Source organism: Somniosus microcephalus, chromosome 4, assembly GCF_052327205.1.
Source record: "Somniosus microcephalus isolate GS21.2 chromosome 4, FLI_Smic_1.0, whole genome shotgun sequence".
In the NCBI taxonomy this organism is placed as follows: domain Eukaryota; kingdom Metazoa; phylum Chordata; class Chondrichthyes; order Squaliformes; family Somniosidae; genus Somniosus; species Somniosus microcephalus.
The window spans coordinates 209,315,806-209,335,954 of record NC_140990.1 but is presented as its reverse complement, the minus strand read 5'-3'; the positions used below and the strand labels follow the sequence as shown (position 1 = coordinate 209,335,954).

Genomic DNA, 20,149 nt, shown 5'->3' with positions numbered 1-20,149 from the left:
TGCATTTCCGCGTATCTTGATATTAATTGGCTCGTTTTATCAGGCAAGCGGGACACCTACCAGAAGGCAATGGGGTCCTGCTTTAAATATGCTAATGATGTCATATAGGCCCGACTGCAACTTTAACCCCAGGCCTGAGCAGGAAAACCCTCATGGATTTCCCACCAGGCCAAATCTATCCAAACCCGGGGCCAGAAGAGGCACAAAGATTTTTTGAATGTTTCTCTTTTGTTTCCTGGTGGGCCAGAAGGAGCAGGAGTGCTCGTACAGGCCCCACAAGGAAACCTTGGGCCTCCTTCCCCCTCTAACTGCCCGACCACCCCCTCCCAACCACTTACCTTAGTGCTGAGGACTGTTCCTCGGGTTCCCAGGGGCGGCCTCTTGCCGTCTGAAATCCTGCTCTCGCCTGCCAGCCAGGTAGTGCTTCCCACCTCAGAGTCACAAGGGCTGAAAGTTCTTGGCCCTTCCAGCACATTTCTACTGCAAGTCCAGTGAGAGTGTGACCAAAGGGCTAGGAATTAGGTCAGGACCCGATATGCCAGGTCCCACCCTTCCCCAATAATTTCCACAGAGCCTTGTTTGGATCGGAGCTTCTGCCTGCTACAAACATGGGCTCCTATGCCAGAGAGGGCATGTTTGGTATAACCACTGAAAACAGTGTATTAGCCCATTGGTCAGCACAAGTGGGGCCCACCGTGGGATCCAGGCCTGAGTTGTGACCACTGAAGATGCTTAAAACAATTTGCAACCTTTTTTTGGCTCCCATGTAATGGAGGACCGCTGGCCCATTTAAAGGATGTTTTGGAACCAGGCGAAGGGACAGGGGGCAGCAACCACCTCCCCCAATTGAGCACGGTCTGAATTTCTGGGCCAGGCAGGTAGAAGAGATATGCCCCATAGTACCATGGGTGCCTGCCAGCCATATTTAAAAGAGGTGACCCGGTATATTTTGACGGGGTCCACACTGGAAGTCACAAGCGGATGCATCCTGGCACTTACGTTGAGCTTGTGTATTTTCAGCTCCACAATCTTTAGGAGAGGAGGGGGAAAAAATTCCCAATATTTCTGCACGTAGTCATTGTTTTCATCCACTTTGGCCAGAGGACTTCACCTCTTGTGGCTCTCCAATGTAGACCATTTATTGCAGTTATAAAGTGCTTTAATTGGGGCAGTAATTCCTCCCCAAACGCGTGAGTACGGGTGGGGTACTCACGCGTCTGGCCGGAGGAAATGACGGTTTTCAGCATGCACAGCGCATGCGCTGAAAACCGGCATTTCCTCTCCTCTAACCCAAGAGGTGAAGAGGCTAGCACGTGCGCTGTAGGGGGCAGCGCGTGCGTCTTGGATTTCCTCTGTTTTGGGGGATTTGCGCATGTCTAAAGGCCTCCGGTCTTTACGCTTGTAAAAAGCACACGTAAGTATTTATTTTTACAGGTAAGTGGTGTTTTAGTGTAATTTAGAATTTTTTTTTCCACAGGTTTATTATTTTAAAGAATCTACAATAAGGTAAGTTTAGTTTTAGACCCTTTTTATTAAAAATTTATTTTTTTTCAAAAAAAAATTGTTTAAATTATTTTTTTTAAACTTATTTATACTTAATTTAATGATTGGGATGTTTTTTAAATTTTTATTTAAAGTTTAAATAGTGTTTTGGGCCCCCGTAGTTTTCATGAGTTTGACAGTTCTTACTCTCAAACTCATGAATGAACCTTCCCCTCCCCGATTGGTTGTACAGTGCTCACCTGATCCCAGCCAGCACATCGCACTAACTACGCCACTGGATCAGGTAAGCACTGCGCGCTGACAGCTGAACCGGGCCTGTGAGAGGAAATGCAAGCAGGTCCGGGCTTCAGATGTCAGCGCGCAGGGTGAGTGCAGATCGGGGGCTTGCACGCGCGGCAAGCCCCCGACACCAAGTTCTGGGCCATTATTTTATAATGTATAAGTTTTAGGTGGATATTCCTAATACTACAGGAGGTGACTTTTAGATGTTGTGTAATGGGTGATGATGAAGTTGAATGTCCAACTCCCTCTTCCCAGACTTGTCCTGATGCTGTCAAGGTGTAGCAACTCTGAGCAACAAGGAAGAGAAACAAAGAATAGCAGTGACACAGACATGTGGCAAAGCATGGGTTATCCTGGTATTCTTAAGTAATTACAACTGTCGAAAACCATCAACATTTCAAACTATTTTATTTTCCTTTTTGGGTTCATAGGGTTCAGTAAATTCCCCCACCCGCCTGTTGTTCTGTCCGGTATTCATCGTCACAGTCCCTCCCTACCACGCTTATGAATTATTTCCTTATAACAAAAATCTTAAAGCCTCGGCGAGTGAAGTTGTTGATAGTTTTGTCAAGTGATCGTTTGAAAAAAATCTCTTGTATATTAAAATCTGGAATGGACGACACACTCATGGAGACAGGACTGTAACCCGAGTGAACTTTAAAATGTGCCTTGCAAAAAAAAAACTGTCCAGATTATTTTTATTTCCTTCATAAATTTCTAAAGAGGTTCATCCAGGGCCAAGGCAGAAATAACGTTAATAAATCCACATTCCTATTATTTCTTTCAGGTTGGCTTCATGAGTTGGCAAAGCGGTTGGGAACTCCGTATGTATCCATTTCTGCACTGAGTGTCTCCACCTCTGTGAACTCCACAACCCAGACCACCTCCGTTAACACCAGCTCTGGAGGTAACAGTTCCAGTCTTGAACTGCTCGGAGGTCCCTCAATCCGAAGCTCCTACATCACTTCACTCTACTTTGCACTCAGCAGTCTAACCAGTGTGGGCTTTGGGAACGTGTCGGCTAACACCGATGCTGAAAAGATTTTTTCCATTTGCACCATGCTAATAGGAGGTAGGTTTGCACAGTGTCCTAACGGAAGCACTGCATCTGTTTTCTTCCAATTAAAAGTTTAACAATCCACGTGGAAATGTCTGCAGTCATTTGGGATAGAATGATCACTAAAACCAATTCCAAACCCACTCGGGCTTGAATTGGGCCTTGATTTTAGCAAATACCAAAGTTTGCTCCAATTCAGACACTTAAGATTCAGATCAATCTTTATGCTAAACGTCTCAACACATTTTTAAAAAAACAGGAAATGCTGCAAACACTCAGCAGGTCAGGCAGTATCTTTGGAGAGAGAAACCGAGTTAACGTTTCAGGTCGATGACCTTTCGTCAGAACTAGAAGATTCCAGAGATTAACAGTTTATAAGCAAGTACAGAGCCAGGGAAAAGAGTGACAGGCAAAGAACAAAAGGGAAGGTCTGTGGTTGGGTGGTGGGCAGGGGTGATTAAATGACAAAAGGGATGATGGTGCAAGGCAAAAGGGGGTGATAATGAGACAAGTAAGGAAAAAAAGATGGGTCCAGAGGAGGTGTCAGTAGTTAAGAGCAGAATAGCAGAGGGGAAAGGAAGCATTGAAAATCTGGCAAAGAGGAGCAGGCTCCCGTGGCCTGGGAATGTGGCGGAGAAAGGTGGGTAGACCCCAGGGATGCAGACTGCCCCGCCAGCTGTGTACTGAGAGAGGATCCCCACCCTAAGCTCCAGGCCACATCTCTTCTATTCCCAGTGGCTCTGGTGCAGCTATCCTCCATTACCAGTACCTGCTGCCCGAGAGAAGATGGGAGTGGTGGTTATGATCTAAAGTTACTAAACTCATTGTTAAAGCCGGAAGGCTATAAGGTGCCTAATAGAATGGTGAAGAGCTGCTGCTCAAGCATTTTTACTTTACTATTTTCCCCAGTTCAATTTTCCTGCCATCACAGTGAAAGTTGCTGCATTTGGCTGAAGTACCAACAATAAAAGAATGCTTTTTAGATCTTTTATTTCTTCAAGCTTGCTTTAGCAGCAGGTAATAGAATGTAGACAGTGGTTTAAGACAGGCCAGAATATTTCAGAATAACATTTCAGTTCTTTAGCAGAAATTCCTTGTACACTTTGCGAAAGAAACAGAATTGCATTCCAGTTTAGCAGTTGATTGTAGGAGTCAATGTGGCCTGAGGCTGAAATATTAAACTTACCCAAACTCGCACAGCTTAATTAAGTTGGGCTACTTTTGATCTTTACTGGCTTGGTTCAGATTGGATTCATATTTCAGGTTCAAAGGCAAACTTCTCTGTTCTTCAAGCTATGCCAACCTGGAATCACAAACATTGGAGCTGAGTCAGGTTCTGAGCGCTGGCTTTGAATTTAATGGCCTTGGGTTGAGAGAAGAGTAGAGTCACCTCAGGTCAAACTAAGGACTGATTTTTTTCATGCTTAATGCATTGTTTTGTGAGCATTGTCAGTTTTGGGGGATGAATGAAAAGTGTTGAAATTATGCTGTAGGGTGGTTTTTCAGCTTTGCTGGTCGCTGGCCTGTGGTTTTACATTTTCTCCGCAGTTTTTGATCTACAGTGACCCCCAACTCGCGTCAATGTCGCCATCATCTTTCTGCCCTGCTACGGATTCTCATTCCTATGGCAACAACCTCCATCCTCCAACTCTCACCCTTCAAATAGCTTCTGGACTGCCCTCACCTGCTACACCTGTCTCTGAATTTGGACAGTGGTTCATCGATACTCCGTGCCGGCTCCATCCTGCTTACATCGGCTTTGTCCTTCCATGGGACCTCTGACCTCCCTATTGTCTCCAACCTATTCCCTGCTACTACCGGGAAGTTTGTTTCCCGATAATTGCTACATAACCAGGCCTAGGTAACCTGAGCTTTTCCGTGTCCTTTCGCGTGCACACTTTGGCTGCCGCTCTGGACCCGAGCCATTCACTACTATTCCCACTCTCTATCCCTCCCTGACCACTCTCTCCCGTCATCATGCCTCCTTTCATCTCTCCTCTCTCTGCCCTCTCTAATCCCTACCCCAATCCTTCATTACTCTTTGAACTTCCTACTCTCCTGCCACCGTCCCAAGCTTAACTCCCTCTTAGATAAGCCTACAGCTTCTCTCTGTGTCTCTCTTGGCATCCTATGAAGGGCTCATCGAGGAATTTGTCGCTACCTCCTTAGGAGCAGCAACCCCAACTGTCCCATCCTACTCTCTCGCCGACCTTCCCACCCAGCACGCCCAAAATCTTGCCAATCTCCTCCTTGTCCAACTCACCCCTCCCAGCGCTGACACTGTAGACGCTGGCAGTGGGTCAGCCATCACTGACCCTCTCCTCATCTCCCTCCAGAATGTCCATTCACTTGCGAACAAGGCCCTTGCCATCCATGACCTTATCGTGGATGATTGCATCGACATCATGGCCCTGAAACTTGGCTGAGGGGTGATGACACCTTACCCTTAAATGACGCCTCCCTGCCTGGCTATACCTTCCACCACTTGCCCCGCTCAGACCGCCGTGGTGGCGGTGTGGCTCTCATCACCAAATCACACCTTGGTCTGTCCCCCTACTCCTCTGGCACTTTCTCCACCTTTGAGTATCTCACCTTATTTCACCCCTTCACCTTTCATTTAAAATTCTTGTTATCGTCAGGGACTTGAGCACATAAAGCTAGGCTGACACTCCAGTGCAGTGCTGAGGGAGTGCTGCACTGTTGGAGGTGCCGTCTTTCAGATGAGACGTTAAACCGAGGCCCTGTCTGCTCTCTCAAGTGGACGTAAAAGATCCCATGGCAATATTTCGAAGAAGAGCAGGGGAGTTATCCCCAGTGTCCTGGCCAATATTTATCCTTCAACCAACATAACAAAACAGATTATCTGGTCATTATCATCATTGTTTGTGGGAGCTTGCTGTGCGCAAATTGACTGCTGCATTTCCCACATTACAACAGTGACTACACTTCAAAAATACTTCATTAGCTGTAAAGCGCTTTGAGACGTCCAATGGTCGTGAAAGGCTCTATATAAATGCAAGTCTTTCTTTCTCTCCTCTGAGTTCACTAGCCTCTGATCCTCCCTTAATCTCTCCCTCCACGTAAACTCCCCAACCCATATTCACGGCCACCCCCTCAACCTTGCCATCTCTTGTTGCCTCGCTACTCCCATCGTGTCAATCGCAGATAGGGCCATCTCTGACCACTTCCTCGTATCGCTCTCCACCACATCCCCCTTCGACCATCCCACCCAACCCTACTTCCTTCTGTGTCCGCCCCTGTAAAAAACTCTCTCCCAACTCTCTTACAGCTGCACTTACGAAACCCCAACTGTCCAGCCTTTGGCCCGCCATTCACCACGACATTTCTGCAGCTACCGATCTGCTCAACCAGACCCTCACCACCACTTTTGATGCCCTAGTCCCTATTAAAACCATTACTCTCTCTCACCCTGGCCTTTCCCCCTGGTACGACCCTCATCTTCACTCCCATAAGTCCAAGGGACGCAGACTAGAACGAATATAGCAGACAACTGGTTTAGCCATTCACCGCCAAATCTGGTTGGATCACATAAAGCATTATCGGGTCCTGCTCTCATCTGCCAAAATTGCTCACTATTCCAGAATCATTCTGGAATGCAATGATAAACCCTATCTTCTGTTCTCTACTGCTAACCTTCTTCTTAAACCCCTCTCCCCAGTCTCCTCCACCAACAAGTGTGAGGAGCTCATGGACTTCTTTGTCTCCAAGATTGAGAGCATCCGTTCAGCTGCCTCTGCCACTTCCCTTCCTTCCCCTAGCCCACCGGGCCAAACTTCCTCCAAGGTTCCCCCCTGCCCTAGCCCTGAACTCACATCATTCTCCAGTTTCTCTCCAATATCCCCTCATGACCTCTCCGCGCTCGTCTTGTCCATGAGACCCACTTCCTGCTCCCTCGACCATATTCACACCAAACTGCTGACCAACCAACTTTTTCTGGCTCCCATGTTAGCTGACATTGTTAACAGTTCTCTCTCCTCAGGTCCTGTCCCCCTCTCCCTCAAATCTGCCATCATCACCCCTCTCCTCAAAAAACCAACCCTTGGCCCCTCCATCCTTGCAAACTACCGCCCCATTTCCAACCTCCGTTTCCTCTCCAAAGTCCTTGAACATGCTGTTGCCTCCCAAATCCGTGCCCATCTTTCCCGCAACGCCATGTTTGAATCCCTCCAATCAGGTTTCCGCCCTTGCCACAGTACCGAAACGACTCTCATCAAAATCACAAATGACATCGGTAAACTATCCCTCCTCGTCCTTCTTGACTTGTCTGCAGCCTTTGACACGGTTAACCTTGGTGTCATATTTGACCACAAAATGAACTTCCGACCACATATCCGAGGCATAACTAAGACCGTCTATTTCCACCTCCGTAACATCACCCGTCGCCGCCCTTGCCTCAGCTCATCCGCTGCTGAAACCCTCATCCATGCCTTTGTTACCTCTAGACTTGACTATTCCAACGTACTCCTGGCTGGCTTCCACATTCTACCCTACATAAACTTGAGGTCATCCAAAACTTGGCTGCCCTGTCCTAACTCGCACCAAGTCCCATTCACCCATCGCCCCTGTGCTTGTTGACCTACATTGGCTCCCAGTTAAGCAATGCCTCGATTTCAAAATTCCCAACCTTGTTTTCAAATCCCTCTATGGACTCACCCCTCCCTAACTCTGTAATCTCCTCCAGCCCCACAACCCCGCCCCCCCCCGAGATATCTGCACTCCTCTAATTCTGCCATTTTGAGCATTCCTGATTATAATCGCTCAACCATTGGTGGCCGTGCCTTCTGTTGCCTAGGCCCTAAACTCTGGAATTCCCTCCCTAAACCTCTTCATCTCTCTACCTCTCTTTCCTCCTTTAAGACGCCCCTTAAAACCTATCTCTTTGACCAAGCTTTTGGTCATCTGCCCTAATTTCTCCTTATGGGGCTCAGTGTCAAACTTTTTGTCTTTTAATACTCGTGTGAAGCATCTTGGGACATTTTACTACATTAAAGGCACTATATAAATGCATGTTGTTGTTGTTGTTGATCGTCTATGAATGCTCAACATGTTGGCCTGAAATTCTATTCTCCGTGATTTTAGCAAAGGTGTTAACTTGTTTATTTTAAACAGTGGGCAGTACGGTGGCATAGTGGTTAGCACTGTTGCCTCACAGCGCCAGGGACCCGGGTTCAAATCCGGCCTCGGGTGACTGTCTGTGTGAAGTTTGCACATTCTCCCTGTGTTTGCGTGGGTTTCCTCCGGGTGCTCCGGTTTCCTCCCACAGTCCAAAGATGTGCGGGTTAGGTTGATTGGCCATGATAAAATAAAAAATTGACCCTTAGTGTTAGGGGGGATTAAATACGTGGGGTTACGGGGATAGGGCTTGGGTGGGATGGCTGTCGGTGTAGGGACCGGGTGCTAGGGTTTGGATGATCAGCCATGATCTCGTTGAATGGCGGAGCAGGCTCGAAGGGCCGAATGGCCTACTCCTGCTCCTATCTTCTATGTTTCTATGTTTGCAGGGAGCAGAACAGCAGAAATAAGAACAGAGTAATAGTGGAGAGAGAAAATTTAAAGAAATTACATATTTGTACACTATTATTTGTGTAATCTGAAGGCCAAAGGCTTTTGGGGTGTAGGAGATCCATTTATACAGTTCTCAAGCAGTCCTTGGGTAGCTAGCTATATTTTGCAATGGTGGCATAACTTACTGGTTAAGCTTGGGTGGTATTGAATACCTTTCAGCCGTGATCTATGTATGTAATCTATTGCCAATAGTGGTTTTCACACAACACTGAAATTATCTATGAAAACCTATATAAATTGTTTAACTTCTTGTTGATACCACTGTGGCCTTTTCCTGAACACTGCAGCGTTTACCGTCATGAATGGTTTGATCTCAGATGAACTATTGGCCTGAGGCTTTTGGCCTTCCTGGGCAGGACAGTGTCGTTTCTCTGAGGACCACAGGGGCATCTTCACTTATCAGAACTAAAGTGCCAGAACTAGAGTACCATGTGTAGAAATATATTATTTTTATAGCTGTTGGGAAAACGATGAAATAGTATTGGTTGGGTTTATATTCTCTCCAGTGAACTGCTGGAGCATTTAATTGCAGTTGCTTAGGTTATTAAACACTCCATGGAATCAGAAACCCTCTCTTAAGCTATTTTACAACATTATTTGTAGTTGAAATATTGAATACTTTATATGTTTCATGCACCATTTGTTTTATCTGCAGTCTTCAAATTGATTTTCTATATATACAAAATGAGAAGCATTACGAAGTAAAATTACAGTAATCCCCAGAACAGAAGGATTTTTTCATTTCAGATGTTGTCTGAATACTTATTATGTAAACTTATGCTTTTTATTCAGTTTCTTTTATTCAATGAAAGACATTCTGCTCCAGTCTTCTAAGAGTCAGACAAAAATTAATTTTATGCTTTTAGTGGCTTCAAACCATATCAACCCTCACTTTCAATGATACTGTAGGTGCTCTAGTCATGGGTCATTAGCTCTGAGTGGCAAAAATCAAAATTACTCACTGTTCTATTAGCAAGTGCTGAACAGGTTTTCACAGAATGTCAATACAGAGAGTGCCCCAAGGGAAGTTTATACAATTAAAGCAGCTGCTCAGGAATTTATGCCAATTCCCCCAACCGCCCACAATGTTCTCCCCTCTTCTCCTGAAGGTGCTGATTCATGCTGAAATAAAATTCTACAGGTTCCAGCAATTTTCCACGTGCTCATTCTGGGATGGGGAAACTAGAAAGTGGTAGCCCAGTGAACACTTTAATCATCTGAAAGTCTGGTCTTCTACCACAGCACCTGTTCAATCATGCACCATGCTCACTAGCAGATAGATTCGAGGGAACCATTTACCAGCGCGAGGGGTATTTCTGTCAAATAGTCTTGAGCTTTGCCTTAAACTCAAGACCATTTTACCGATGAGCCCCTCGCTAGCAGGAGGTCATTGGTCCATACCAAAGAAGTGGTTTGTAAAACCCAATGGAAAAAGTCTCTCCTCACTCTTATAGTGGCAATTTTAAAAATGAAGAAGATAAAATACGTCCAAGAAATGGCAAGAGAAGCTGGCTAGATGGTAAAGCTGTAGATAGTACAGCAGGAATGATTCCAACACTCCTATTTGGCTCCTTCTATGGAAATCCTACAAAGCAAACCTATTCTTCCTCTTCCTGTGACAAACTGTAAATGCTTAGCTGCTCTTCATCCAAGCTGGTGACTCCCAATTGAGCATTGGGTTTCCCCTTGAGCTGGATCTCTCTCCACCTTTCATATGCAGAGTCAAATGTATCAGGTTCTCAGGGGAACCAACCAGGCTTCAGCTAGCCCTAAATGCAGCTGTTCTCCTGGCCCCATGTGAGCAGGGGGCTAGACCAGCAACTCTGTGCAAAAAGCAGATAATTGATACCTATACAGACATTTTCTTTGGTGGCAAGCTGCCTGGTAACAGCCAGCAGGTGTCCGCAACTCACTGGTCTCATTTAAGTGAGGCGTGCGGCCCAATACCGGGTGCGCCTTGCCCTCTGGCCTACCAGTTCAGGCGCAGGAATCGTTTCCAGCACCCATGCACCCAGGCCACTAAGTCCAGTCCCCAAGAAGATCCAATTTTTACAAGGTTTTGCCGGCAGCCAGACTTAGCGAACCCAGTAAATCTAGGTTGTAATTAGCTGCATGAAATCCACAGAGAATGCTAATACCCTACTATGAGAATAAAAGCAGCTATAGTCAACTTAGAAAGCAAAAGAACCTCATTGGGTTAAGGCATCTACTTAGGAAGCAAGACTCCAGAAAACAACTGTGGTGTATGTAACCATTCCACCTTTAAGAGAACTATTTTAAGAGATGCACTACTTTATCTTGGCTGCTGTATACTGTAATACCGGTGGTGACCACACCGGTATATAAGTGCTGTGTAATGATTTATTGGGCAGTTCAGCCTGACCTCCGACTAGTAAAGACCTGTTGAATTTACTCTTGTGGTCTGTGTGCAGTGATTCTTATTAACAATAACTAGAACACACAGACTTAACAGTGGCGACGATGACGATCTTACCCTGCGGCAGAGATATATCCAAGGCAGTTTAACGGGCGTCGAGAAGAGGCATCCGCCCTCATCATCCTGCTGAGAAAAGACTCGGGTCTGAAGAGCAAGGAAGAATCCTGACACAAAGCCTTCCATCAGCAACAGGCAGTGATCATCCCTTCTATCACGGTGGTGGGTAAGCCGATCAGCGACGAGCAGCAAGTCGGCCACGTTGGCTGTGAAGTAGGGGAGGGAAAAACGGAGGATATAAGGGCGGAGAACTCGACCACGGCCGGGGAAAAGAGCCGGACAGAAGTCGGGGCCAGAGGCGCTGAGACTGGGGCAGCGTAAGGCACGGGAGCCGCGGTGAATGCAAACGCAGCCGGTGTAAAAGACCAGGCTGCGAGCGGGCTGGGAGATGCAACAGCGTCGAGAGAGAGCTCGACCGCGACCGGGGAAAAAGGCCGGGCAGCTACCGAGGCCGCGAGGCGCGGGATAAAATTTTTAAAAAAAACGCGGAGAACTCAGCCGCAGCCGGGGGAAAGGACCGGACTGCAAGAGGGGCTGGGAGGCACGATTTGAGAACCGCTGGGGAGGGCGAACGCAGCAATACGGCAATCGCCATTACAGCCAGCGGGGGAGAAAGGCAAACGCAGGAAGCCGCCATTTTCGTAGGCGGGAGAAGAAGACAAGCGCGGGAAACCGCCATTTTGAAAAAAAAAAAAAAAAATTCTTTTTGTTTCTCAAGAAGATTGCGAGGATGCCTAAGCGTGGTAACATCAACGATTTCGATCCCGATGTTGAAGATTGGGCCACGTATGTGGAACGCATAGAGATTTATTGTAAGGCAAATAAAATATCAGATGAAGATAAAGCACTAACCTTACTAAACTCAATGGGTGCGAAGACATACGGGCTATTGAAGCATCTTCTATCACCAGCTAAACCGGCGGATCAGGCTTTCGCTAATATTGTTGCTGTCCTGAGAAATCATTTGAACCCCACACCGCTGATGTTAGCGGAACGATTTAAATTTTATGCGAGAACGCAACTGAAAGAGGAAAGCAACGCGGAGTATTTAATTGAACTGCGTAAGCTAGCGAAATACTGTCAGTTTGGGGAAAGACTGACAGAGGCACTGAGAGACAAATTCGTGTGTGGTTTGTCGAAAGAAGGAACACAAAAGCGGCTGCTTGAAGAGAATGATCTTACACTTGATAAGGCTGTCACTATTGCAGCATCGCACGAAGCCGCAGCGAGAGGCACTGCGGAAATGCAGCTGAAGGCAGCGGTACTCAGCGTAGATCAAATGGCTTTGGGTACAGCAAAATGTTATCGTTGTGGAAAGACAACACACGATCAGAACAAATGCTGGTTTAAAAATCAGGAATGTAGAAAATGTGGCAAGCTTGGTCACATAGCTAAAGTATGCCGGTCAGGAAAGAAGACCAGCAACAAAAAGTCACTGCAGGAAAAGTGCAGAAAGGTACATAAGGTGGCTGAGAAGAGTTCAGATGAACAGAATTCGGATTCAGACTCCAACAGCAAGGAACTGGGCAGTCTGAGAATTCACAATGTGAGTAAGGAAGCTGACCTACAAACTATCTGGGTCACACTTCAGATAGCAGGAGTCCAAGTGAAGATAGAATTGGACACCGGATCGGCGTTGACGGTCATGAATAAGCAAGATTACAAAAGGTTATTCACACATATTCCCCTACGGGATACGGAGATAGTATTGCAGACATACACGGGGCAAAGAGTATACCCCATCGGAAAGATAAAAGTCAAGGTGGTACACAAGGGCAAAGAACACCAAGGAATGGACTTATATGTACTACCTGAGGGAGGTCCACCACTTCTGGGACGGGAGTGGATCAGGAAAATAAATATGGACTGGCACTCCCTAAAAGCAATAACGGTAGATTCCGGAAAAAAAGATGTCAAACCTGAACGATTGTCCAGAATATTGGATGAGGTTAAAGAGGTGTTCCAACAGGGACTGGGAACACTGAGAGGAATTACGGCAAAAATCAAGATTGCAGAACATGCAAACCCAAAATTTTTCAAAGCCAGACCGGTACCTTATGCGATACGACCTGCTGTGGAAGCTGAGCTGGAAGGGCTAGAATGTTCAGGAGTACTGTCTAAGGTGGACTGGAGTGAGTGGGCCACGCCCATTGTTCCCGTCATGAAGCGTTCATCGAGTAACAAGCCAGGGGAACCGGGGAAGGTCCGCATCTGTGGAGACTTCAAGATCACGGTTAATCCGGTGCTTCACACGGTGCAATATCCGCTTCCACGGATTGAGGATATCTTTGCTTCATTGTCTGGCGGGAAACACTTCACCAAGATAGACCTGGCGCAAGCGTACTTACAGATGGAAGTTGAGGAAGAGTCGCGCCAGTATCTCACAATCAACACGCACAGAGGCTTGTATCGATATAATAGACTGGTTTTTGGAGTGGCTTTGGCTCCAGCAATTTGGCAGAGGGCCATGGAGCAGGTATTACAGGGAATTCCAAGCACTCAATGTTACTTGGACAATATCCTGATTACAGGAGATGACGATGAGGAACACCTTGCAAATTTGAAACTGGTGCTCACCAGATTGAAGGAATATGGACTTCGAGTTAATCGCCAGAAATGTGAGTTCTTTCAGAAACGGATCTCATACTGTGGTCATGTCATTGACCAGGAGGGGCTGCACAAGTCACCTGACAAGATCGAAGCTGTTGTGAAGGCTCCCGCTCCGGAAAATGTATCCTAGTTGAGGTCGTTCCTAGGGTTGATTAACTATTACCATAAGTTTCTGCCAAATCTATCCACAGTGCTGCACCCGCTGAACGCTCTTTTGCAGAAAGAAGTACCATGGAAGTGGAGCGAGGACTGTAAGAAGGCCTTTCGCAAAAGCAAGGCATTGATCACCTCAGAGGAAGTGTTGGCTCACTTCAACCCAACGCTACCTATTCGTTTAGCTTGTGATGCTTCTCCTTATGGTATTAGAGCAGTACTCTCGCACAAGTTGCCAAATGGCTTGGAAAGGCCAGTCGCATTTGCATCCAGATCATTGACCTCCGCTGAGCGCAACTATGCTCAGATAGATAGGGAGGCTCTCAGCCTTGTGTGGGGAGTAAAGAAGTTTAATCATTACCTGCAGGGCCAGAAGTTTACACTGCTGACAGACCACCAGCCGTTGGTATCCATTTTTAACCCTAAGAAGGGTGTTTCGGTGATGACAGCACAGAGGCTCCAGAGATGGTCCCTTTTCCTAGGGGCACATCAATATCAGATAGAATTCAAAGGTACAAAGCAGCATGGTAATGCTGATAGGCTGTCGCGCCTGCCACTACCTACTGAGGAGGAGGCACCGACGGTTGACCCGGTGGAGTTATTTCACTCGACCATCATCGAATGTTTACCTGTCACCAATGCAAATATTGAAAGGGAGACTAGGAATGACCCGACACTGTCCCGGGTCTACGAATTGACAGTAAAGGGATGGCCAGCCCATGGTGATCCACTGTTACCGGCATTCTCAGCAAGACGAGAACAGCTGTCCATCTGTCAGGGAACATTGATGTATGGAACAAGGGTGATTATCCCTCCTAAGTTAAGAGAGAGAGTTCTAAAAGAACTACATGAAGGTCATCTGGGGGGAGTCAAGATGAAAAGCCTTGCTAGGGCTTATGTGTGGTGGCCGGGTATCGACCAACAGATAGAGGATCTGACGAAAAGCTGCTCAGGGTGCCAAAAAGTCCAAAATGCACCTCCAATTGCACCGCTGCATCCATGGGAATGGCCTTCAACCCCATGGCAACGTGTACATATTGACTTTGCTGGTCCATTCATGGATTCCATGTTTTTAATTGCGGTGGACGCACATTCTAAATGGCCAGAAGTGATTAAAATGACTACCACTATCTCGGAGAAGACGATCACGGTGCTAAGAACGATATTTGCAAGAAATGGATTGCCAGAGCAAATATGTTCAGACAACGGACCACAGTTCGTGTCAGAGGAATTCCAGAAATTCCTGAAGAAGAATGGGGTGAAACATTATACCTCTGCCCCATATCATCCAGCTACGAATGGGCTGGCCGAGAGGTTTGTACAGACGTTCAAAAAGACAATAAAGGCCATGAGCGAAGATCAGATTCCACTGCAACACAAGGTGGACAATTTCCTACTGGCATATCGAAACGCCACCCATGCAACAACAAACCAAAGTCCTGCCATGATGTTCTATAACAGGAGGTTGCGGTCCAGGTTGGACTTGTTAAAACCAAATGTGCGGAGGGAAGTTGAAAACAAACAGTTCCAGCATATCAATAACAAGCCCACTCGGAGTTTTGAAATAGGACAACCGGTGTTAGCCAGGGACTATAAAAATGAGAAATGGCAATCTGGAACAATTCGGGCCAGACAAGGACCCCTGATGTACACGGTAGATGTTGGTGAAAATGTAATACGACGTCATGCTGACCAACTGGTGGGATCGAGAACAAGGGTCGAGCCCATGGTTACGACAGAGACAACCGTGGAGGAAGTTAGTGAACCTGAAGCATCTACCTCAGAAGTGAATATACCTGATGATGATGTCCTATCCATAGGGGATCAACTAGATGAGTCACCCCAGCAACGAGAACCAGAGACCCCTGAAAGGCGTTATCCGTCTCGGATCAGGAGGCCTCCTCAGAGACTGAATCTGTGAACTGTTTTTACATGAAGTTGTGTATATATGTTATTATGTTATGTTTAATGGGGAATATATACTGTTCAGCTAAAAAGGGAGGATTGTGGTGTATGTAACCGTTCCACCTTTAAGAGAACTATTTTAAGAGATGCACTACTTTATCTTGGCTGCTGTATACTGTAATACCGGTGGTGACCACACCGGTATATAAGTGCTGTGTAATGATTTATTGGGCAGTTCAGCCTGACCTCCGACTGGTAAAGACCTGTTGAATTTACTCTTGTGGTCTGTGTGCAGTGATTCTTATTAACAATAACTAGAACACACAGACTTAACAACAACAGCAAATGGATAAATGGCATCTGGATGGAGAAGAAAATCATAAAGAGCAAAAATAAACTCTGGATTATCACTACAAGAATGAAGGAGAAAGTTAGAAAAACAGAGGGTTATTAGAACCTGGAAGGCTTTAAGCAAATGATTGCTGAGATAGACTGTAACATTGTTTAAAAAGGAATTGGATAAATATTTGAAAAAGATAAAAGGATATGGGGGAAAGGGCAAAGAAAAAGTATTAGAGATAGGTCCAGTTGAAGAATTAGTACAACCACCATAACAATAGACCAATTTTTTTTTTAAATATTCATTCATGGGATGCAGGCATCGCTGGCAAGGCCAGCATTTATTGCCCATCCCTTCTTGGAGCTGCCTTTTTGAACCGCTGCAGTCCGTGAAGTGAAGGTACTCCCACAGTGTTGTTAGGGAGGGAGTTCCAGGATTTTGACCCAACAACGATGAAAGAATGACGATATATTTCCAAGTCAGGATGGTGTGTGACTTGGAGGGGAACTTGCAAGTGGTGGTGTTCCCATGTGCCTGCTGTCCTTGTCCTTCTAGGTGGTAGAGGTCGTGGGTTTAGGAGGTGCTGCCGAAATTACCTCCAACTGTGCTGTAGTTTATATGATTCTAAATAACCAGCAAAATACTGTATAAATGGCCCTTCTAGAAGCTGCCATCACTCCGAAGAGGCACAACAGCTAGCTAAAAAGAGAGTAAATGGAAGAGACTGGTGGTGCACACACACTCAGCAGTGCAGGTTCGACAGATGAATAGCACTTGGAGAATAAGCAGCACGGTGGCATAGTGGTTAGCACTGTTGCCTCACAGCGCCAGAGACCCGGGTTCGAATCTGGCCTCGGGTGACTGTCTGTGTGGAGTTTGCACATTCTCCCCGTGTTTGCGTGGGTTTCCTCCGGGTGCTCCGGTTTCCTCCCACAGTCCAAAGATGTGCGGGTTAGGTTGATTGGCTATGATAAAAAAAAATTGACCCTTAGTGTTAGGGGGATTAAATACGTGGGGTTACGGGGATAGGGTGGGATATGTAGGGGTTACGGGGATCGGGTGGGATATGTGTCGGTGCAGGCTCGATGGGCCGAAATGGCCTCTATCTGCACTGTGGGGTTTCTGTGATTCTGTGATTCTGTGAATAAGCATCTGAGGGCCTAAAGCTCTCCTGTATAATACAAACTATTCATCTGGCAAATTACATTACTGCTGTACTCCAAGTCATTGTTGTGTAAACAATAAAAAGTGACAAATGTCCTCAGGGTGTTTAGGAAATGTCAGATGCCTCAAAACATGCTGACAATTAAGGCGTTACAAAGGAGCCTGTTAAATGTGAACATTTGCTCAATAATTCAGTTTACCACAGACAGGTGGGACTAAATCATGAGCATTGGCTCAGGCTCGAGTTTATTACACTTACTTTGTTGTTGAGAGGGAGACAAGATTATCTAGTTTTAATGGGAGATCATCCTTTTAACCAGCGTTATTAGGTAATATCAGACATTTGTCCTGCTGACTTTTCCACCTATGACCCAAGATCAGCACTTCACTTCTGTTTTATCCATCACAAAGTTAAGGCCAGTTCCTGGTGGGGTTAACCTCCACTCTACAGGCTTTTGCTGGGACTCTTCTCAGTAATCCCGCAATTGTGACAGCAAGATTAGATCTTTGACTTCACAAGTACACAGATGTTGTAGGCGCCGAAGACTGATAAGCTTATCCCTAACTGACATGATTCAGACTTGCAAGCTGATAAAGATATAAAAACCTAGGAAATGGTTGAGTGAATCCCAGTATAGTATCTGTGTGCTTACTGTACAAGGAACATATGTTTTACACTTAACCTTGCTTTGTCTTTTCCTTCGACAGCTCTCATGCACGCTGTGGTATTTGGAAACGTGACTGCGATAATCCAGAGAATGTACTCCCGACGGTCCTTGTACCACACCAGGACAAAAGACTTGAAGGACTTCATCCGTGTTCATCGAATCCCCAAGCAGCTGAAGCAGCGAATGCTCGAATGTTTCCAGACCACGTGGTCTGTGAATAACGGCATTGATGCGAATGAGGTATGCAGCACTAACACTATCTCCTGCCCCGTTAAACACTGGGTACGTTCATACAGCCCAAGCATTGAAGAGCTGATTGCTCTGTGGGGTATAACAACCTGTCAAGTAAAATCAGGCCACCTGTATTTTTCCACTTTGTTGGTAGACTGTTTCCTTACCTATACAGCGAAACCAGTCCATTTGATTAAGCAGCAGCCTGTTTTAAGCAGCCAATTTAATTAACACGGCTGTGCACCAGTATTAATCAGGCACCACCTGCTAATATGCCCATGACCACAGATAAAAACAATGGGCAAGAAATACAGTCCAAGAAACACAACCCACTACTCTTTCCATATCCTGGTTACTCCTCTTCTCCTAAAAATGCTAACTCCATCTCGCAATAGAAGTCTGCAGCACAGATGTAGGCCATTTGTGTCTGTGCCAGCTCTTTGCAAGAGCAATATAAAATGACCCTGTTCTCTTCCTTATAGCCCTGTTATCTTCTGCTTCAAATGTTTATGTACTCTTCCCTTAAAAATGCAACGCTGTCTGCCTCAACTACTCCCCGTGGCATGCCATTTCAAGTTCTAAAACTGTGCAAAGCAATTACTCCCATCCCATCTCCTCACTCTCTTGGAGACCATTTTAAATTGATGACCCCCCTCATCACCAACCCCAACCAGAAACAATAGTATTTCCTTCTTCACTCCGTCAACGTCCTTCATAATCTTAAAACCCCCTAGTAAAAGTCCTCTTAACCCGCTCTGCGCCAGTGGAAATAGTTGCAGTATCTTAAGTCTCTCCTCAGCTGTAGCACCACTGGCGGCTTTTCCTTCCCCAGCAGTTGCAGACTGCTTCTTGGGAGAGCCTGCCCTGCATGCAAAATGACCTCCGATCTCGGATCTTTGGTTGGGGGGTCAAGGCAACGCGCAGAGGTTTCGCCCAGGTTCCTCCTTCTTGTGGGATGCGGGAAATCCATTCCCGAGTGTCAGCGGGCTATTCAACTATAGAACGCTGACAACTGAGCCTAATCCTAACTTGCGCACTTTCTTCTAGGAGTCAATAGATAGCAATCAGGTGCTGGAGCCCTGGCTACCTGTAATTCCCTCACCCAGGGACACTGAGTGCACTCCTGGTGCCTCTTACTACTATCACAGAGTGGTGTTCGAAATTGGGTCCTTCCTGATTTGTATGGCTCAGTACTACAGCGTACATTGAATTTATCCACTGAGCCATAAGGAGAAGGCATATCCACCATTCTTAAACATTAGTCACGATCATAGTTTTAAAATACATCGTGTTGGAGTTAAAGCTTTCATGCTTTCTCAGTTTGAGATGCTTGAATGCCGCTGACACCTGCCATAATTGAGTTAGTGGTTTTAGTTCCAAAGGTGACTGCTTTAGTACAGATTGCAGACTGTTCACATCTACATTTTTAATTATTAAAACTTCTATCTCAGCTACTTTTGTACTTGCAAGCAAGTAGAGACCAGAAACCTATTGGTAGAGATAACAAGAAGCTAGCAGTGGCCAGAGCTGTTATGGAACAACATTAACAGCCTAATAGATGGTACAAGGCATTTTAATACAGAACGGAAGAACAATTATTTTTTTGTACAACTCTTTCCCCTCCCAGCAAAATGACTATCTGAGGGATGTCAGACTTAGTGTGTTACAGGTATTTGGGCTGTACATAAGGACTGAATGTAGTGTTTACAGTTGAAAGGAGCAGATTAGTGTGAGGTGATCCGGTGATCATCCTCAATTTGGGTAGCACCTTTCTTACATATTAAACCAGATATCTTGAACTTTATTTAATGTTTCAGACTATCTGAATATTTTCTGCTCTAATTGCTTCTCGCAGCTCCACATTCTGGCTCTGTGCTAACCTCTTTCTCTCTGATCCAGCCCTGTGCAAACCCCTTTCCCTCTGATCCAGCCCTGTGCTAACCCTATTCTCGATTCCTTTCTCTCTGACCCGGCCCTGTGCTAACCCCCTTCTCCATTTATAGTTCTGTTAACTGTATTTGAAATTTGAACATAGAGGTGTGAACAATATATATTACAGGTGTAATTTCAAACATTGTGAATGACGACATTGTTCTTCGTCTGTTTCCTTCTTATGCATTCTAGCTGCCTGGTTTCTGAATACATTGTTGTCAGAA

The 20,149-nt window shown here is 45.9% G+C and overlaps 1 protein-coding gene across 1 annotated transcript in view; it reads left to right on the top strand.

Annotated features, from left to right (window-relative positions):
* Window positions 1-2,128: 2,128 nt before the first annotated feature.
* Window positions 2,129-20,149, top strand: part of LOC147120192 (voltage-gated delayed rectifier potassium channel KCNH8-like) — a 398,312-nt gene continuing 380,291 nt past the window's right edge. The window contains exons 1-3 of the mRNA XM_085984213.1: window positions 2,129-2,141; window positions 2,573-2,857; window positions 17,803-18,002. Of these exons, the coding sequence (XP_085840339.1) occupies window positions 2,129-2,141; window positions 2,573-2,857; window positions 17,803-18,002 (498 nt within the window). The remainder of the gene's footprint in view (window positions 2,142-2,572; window positions 2,858-17,802; window positions 18,003-20,149) is intronic.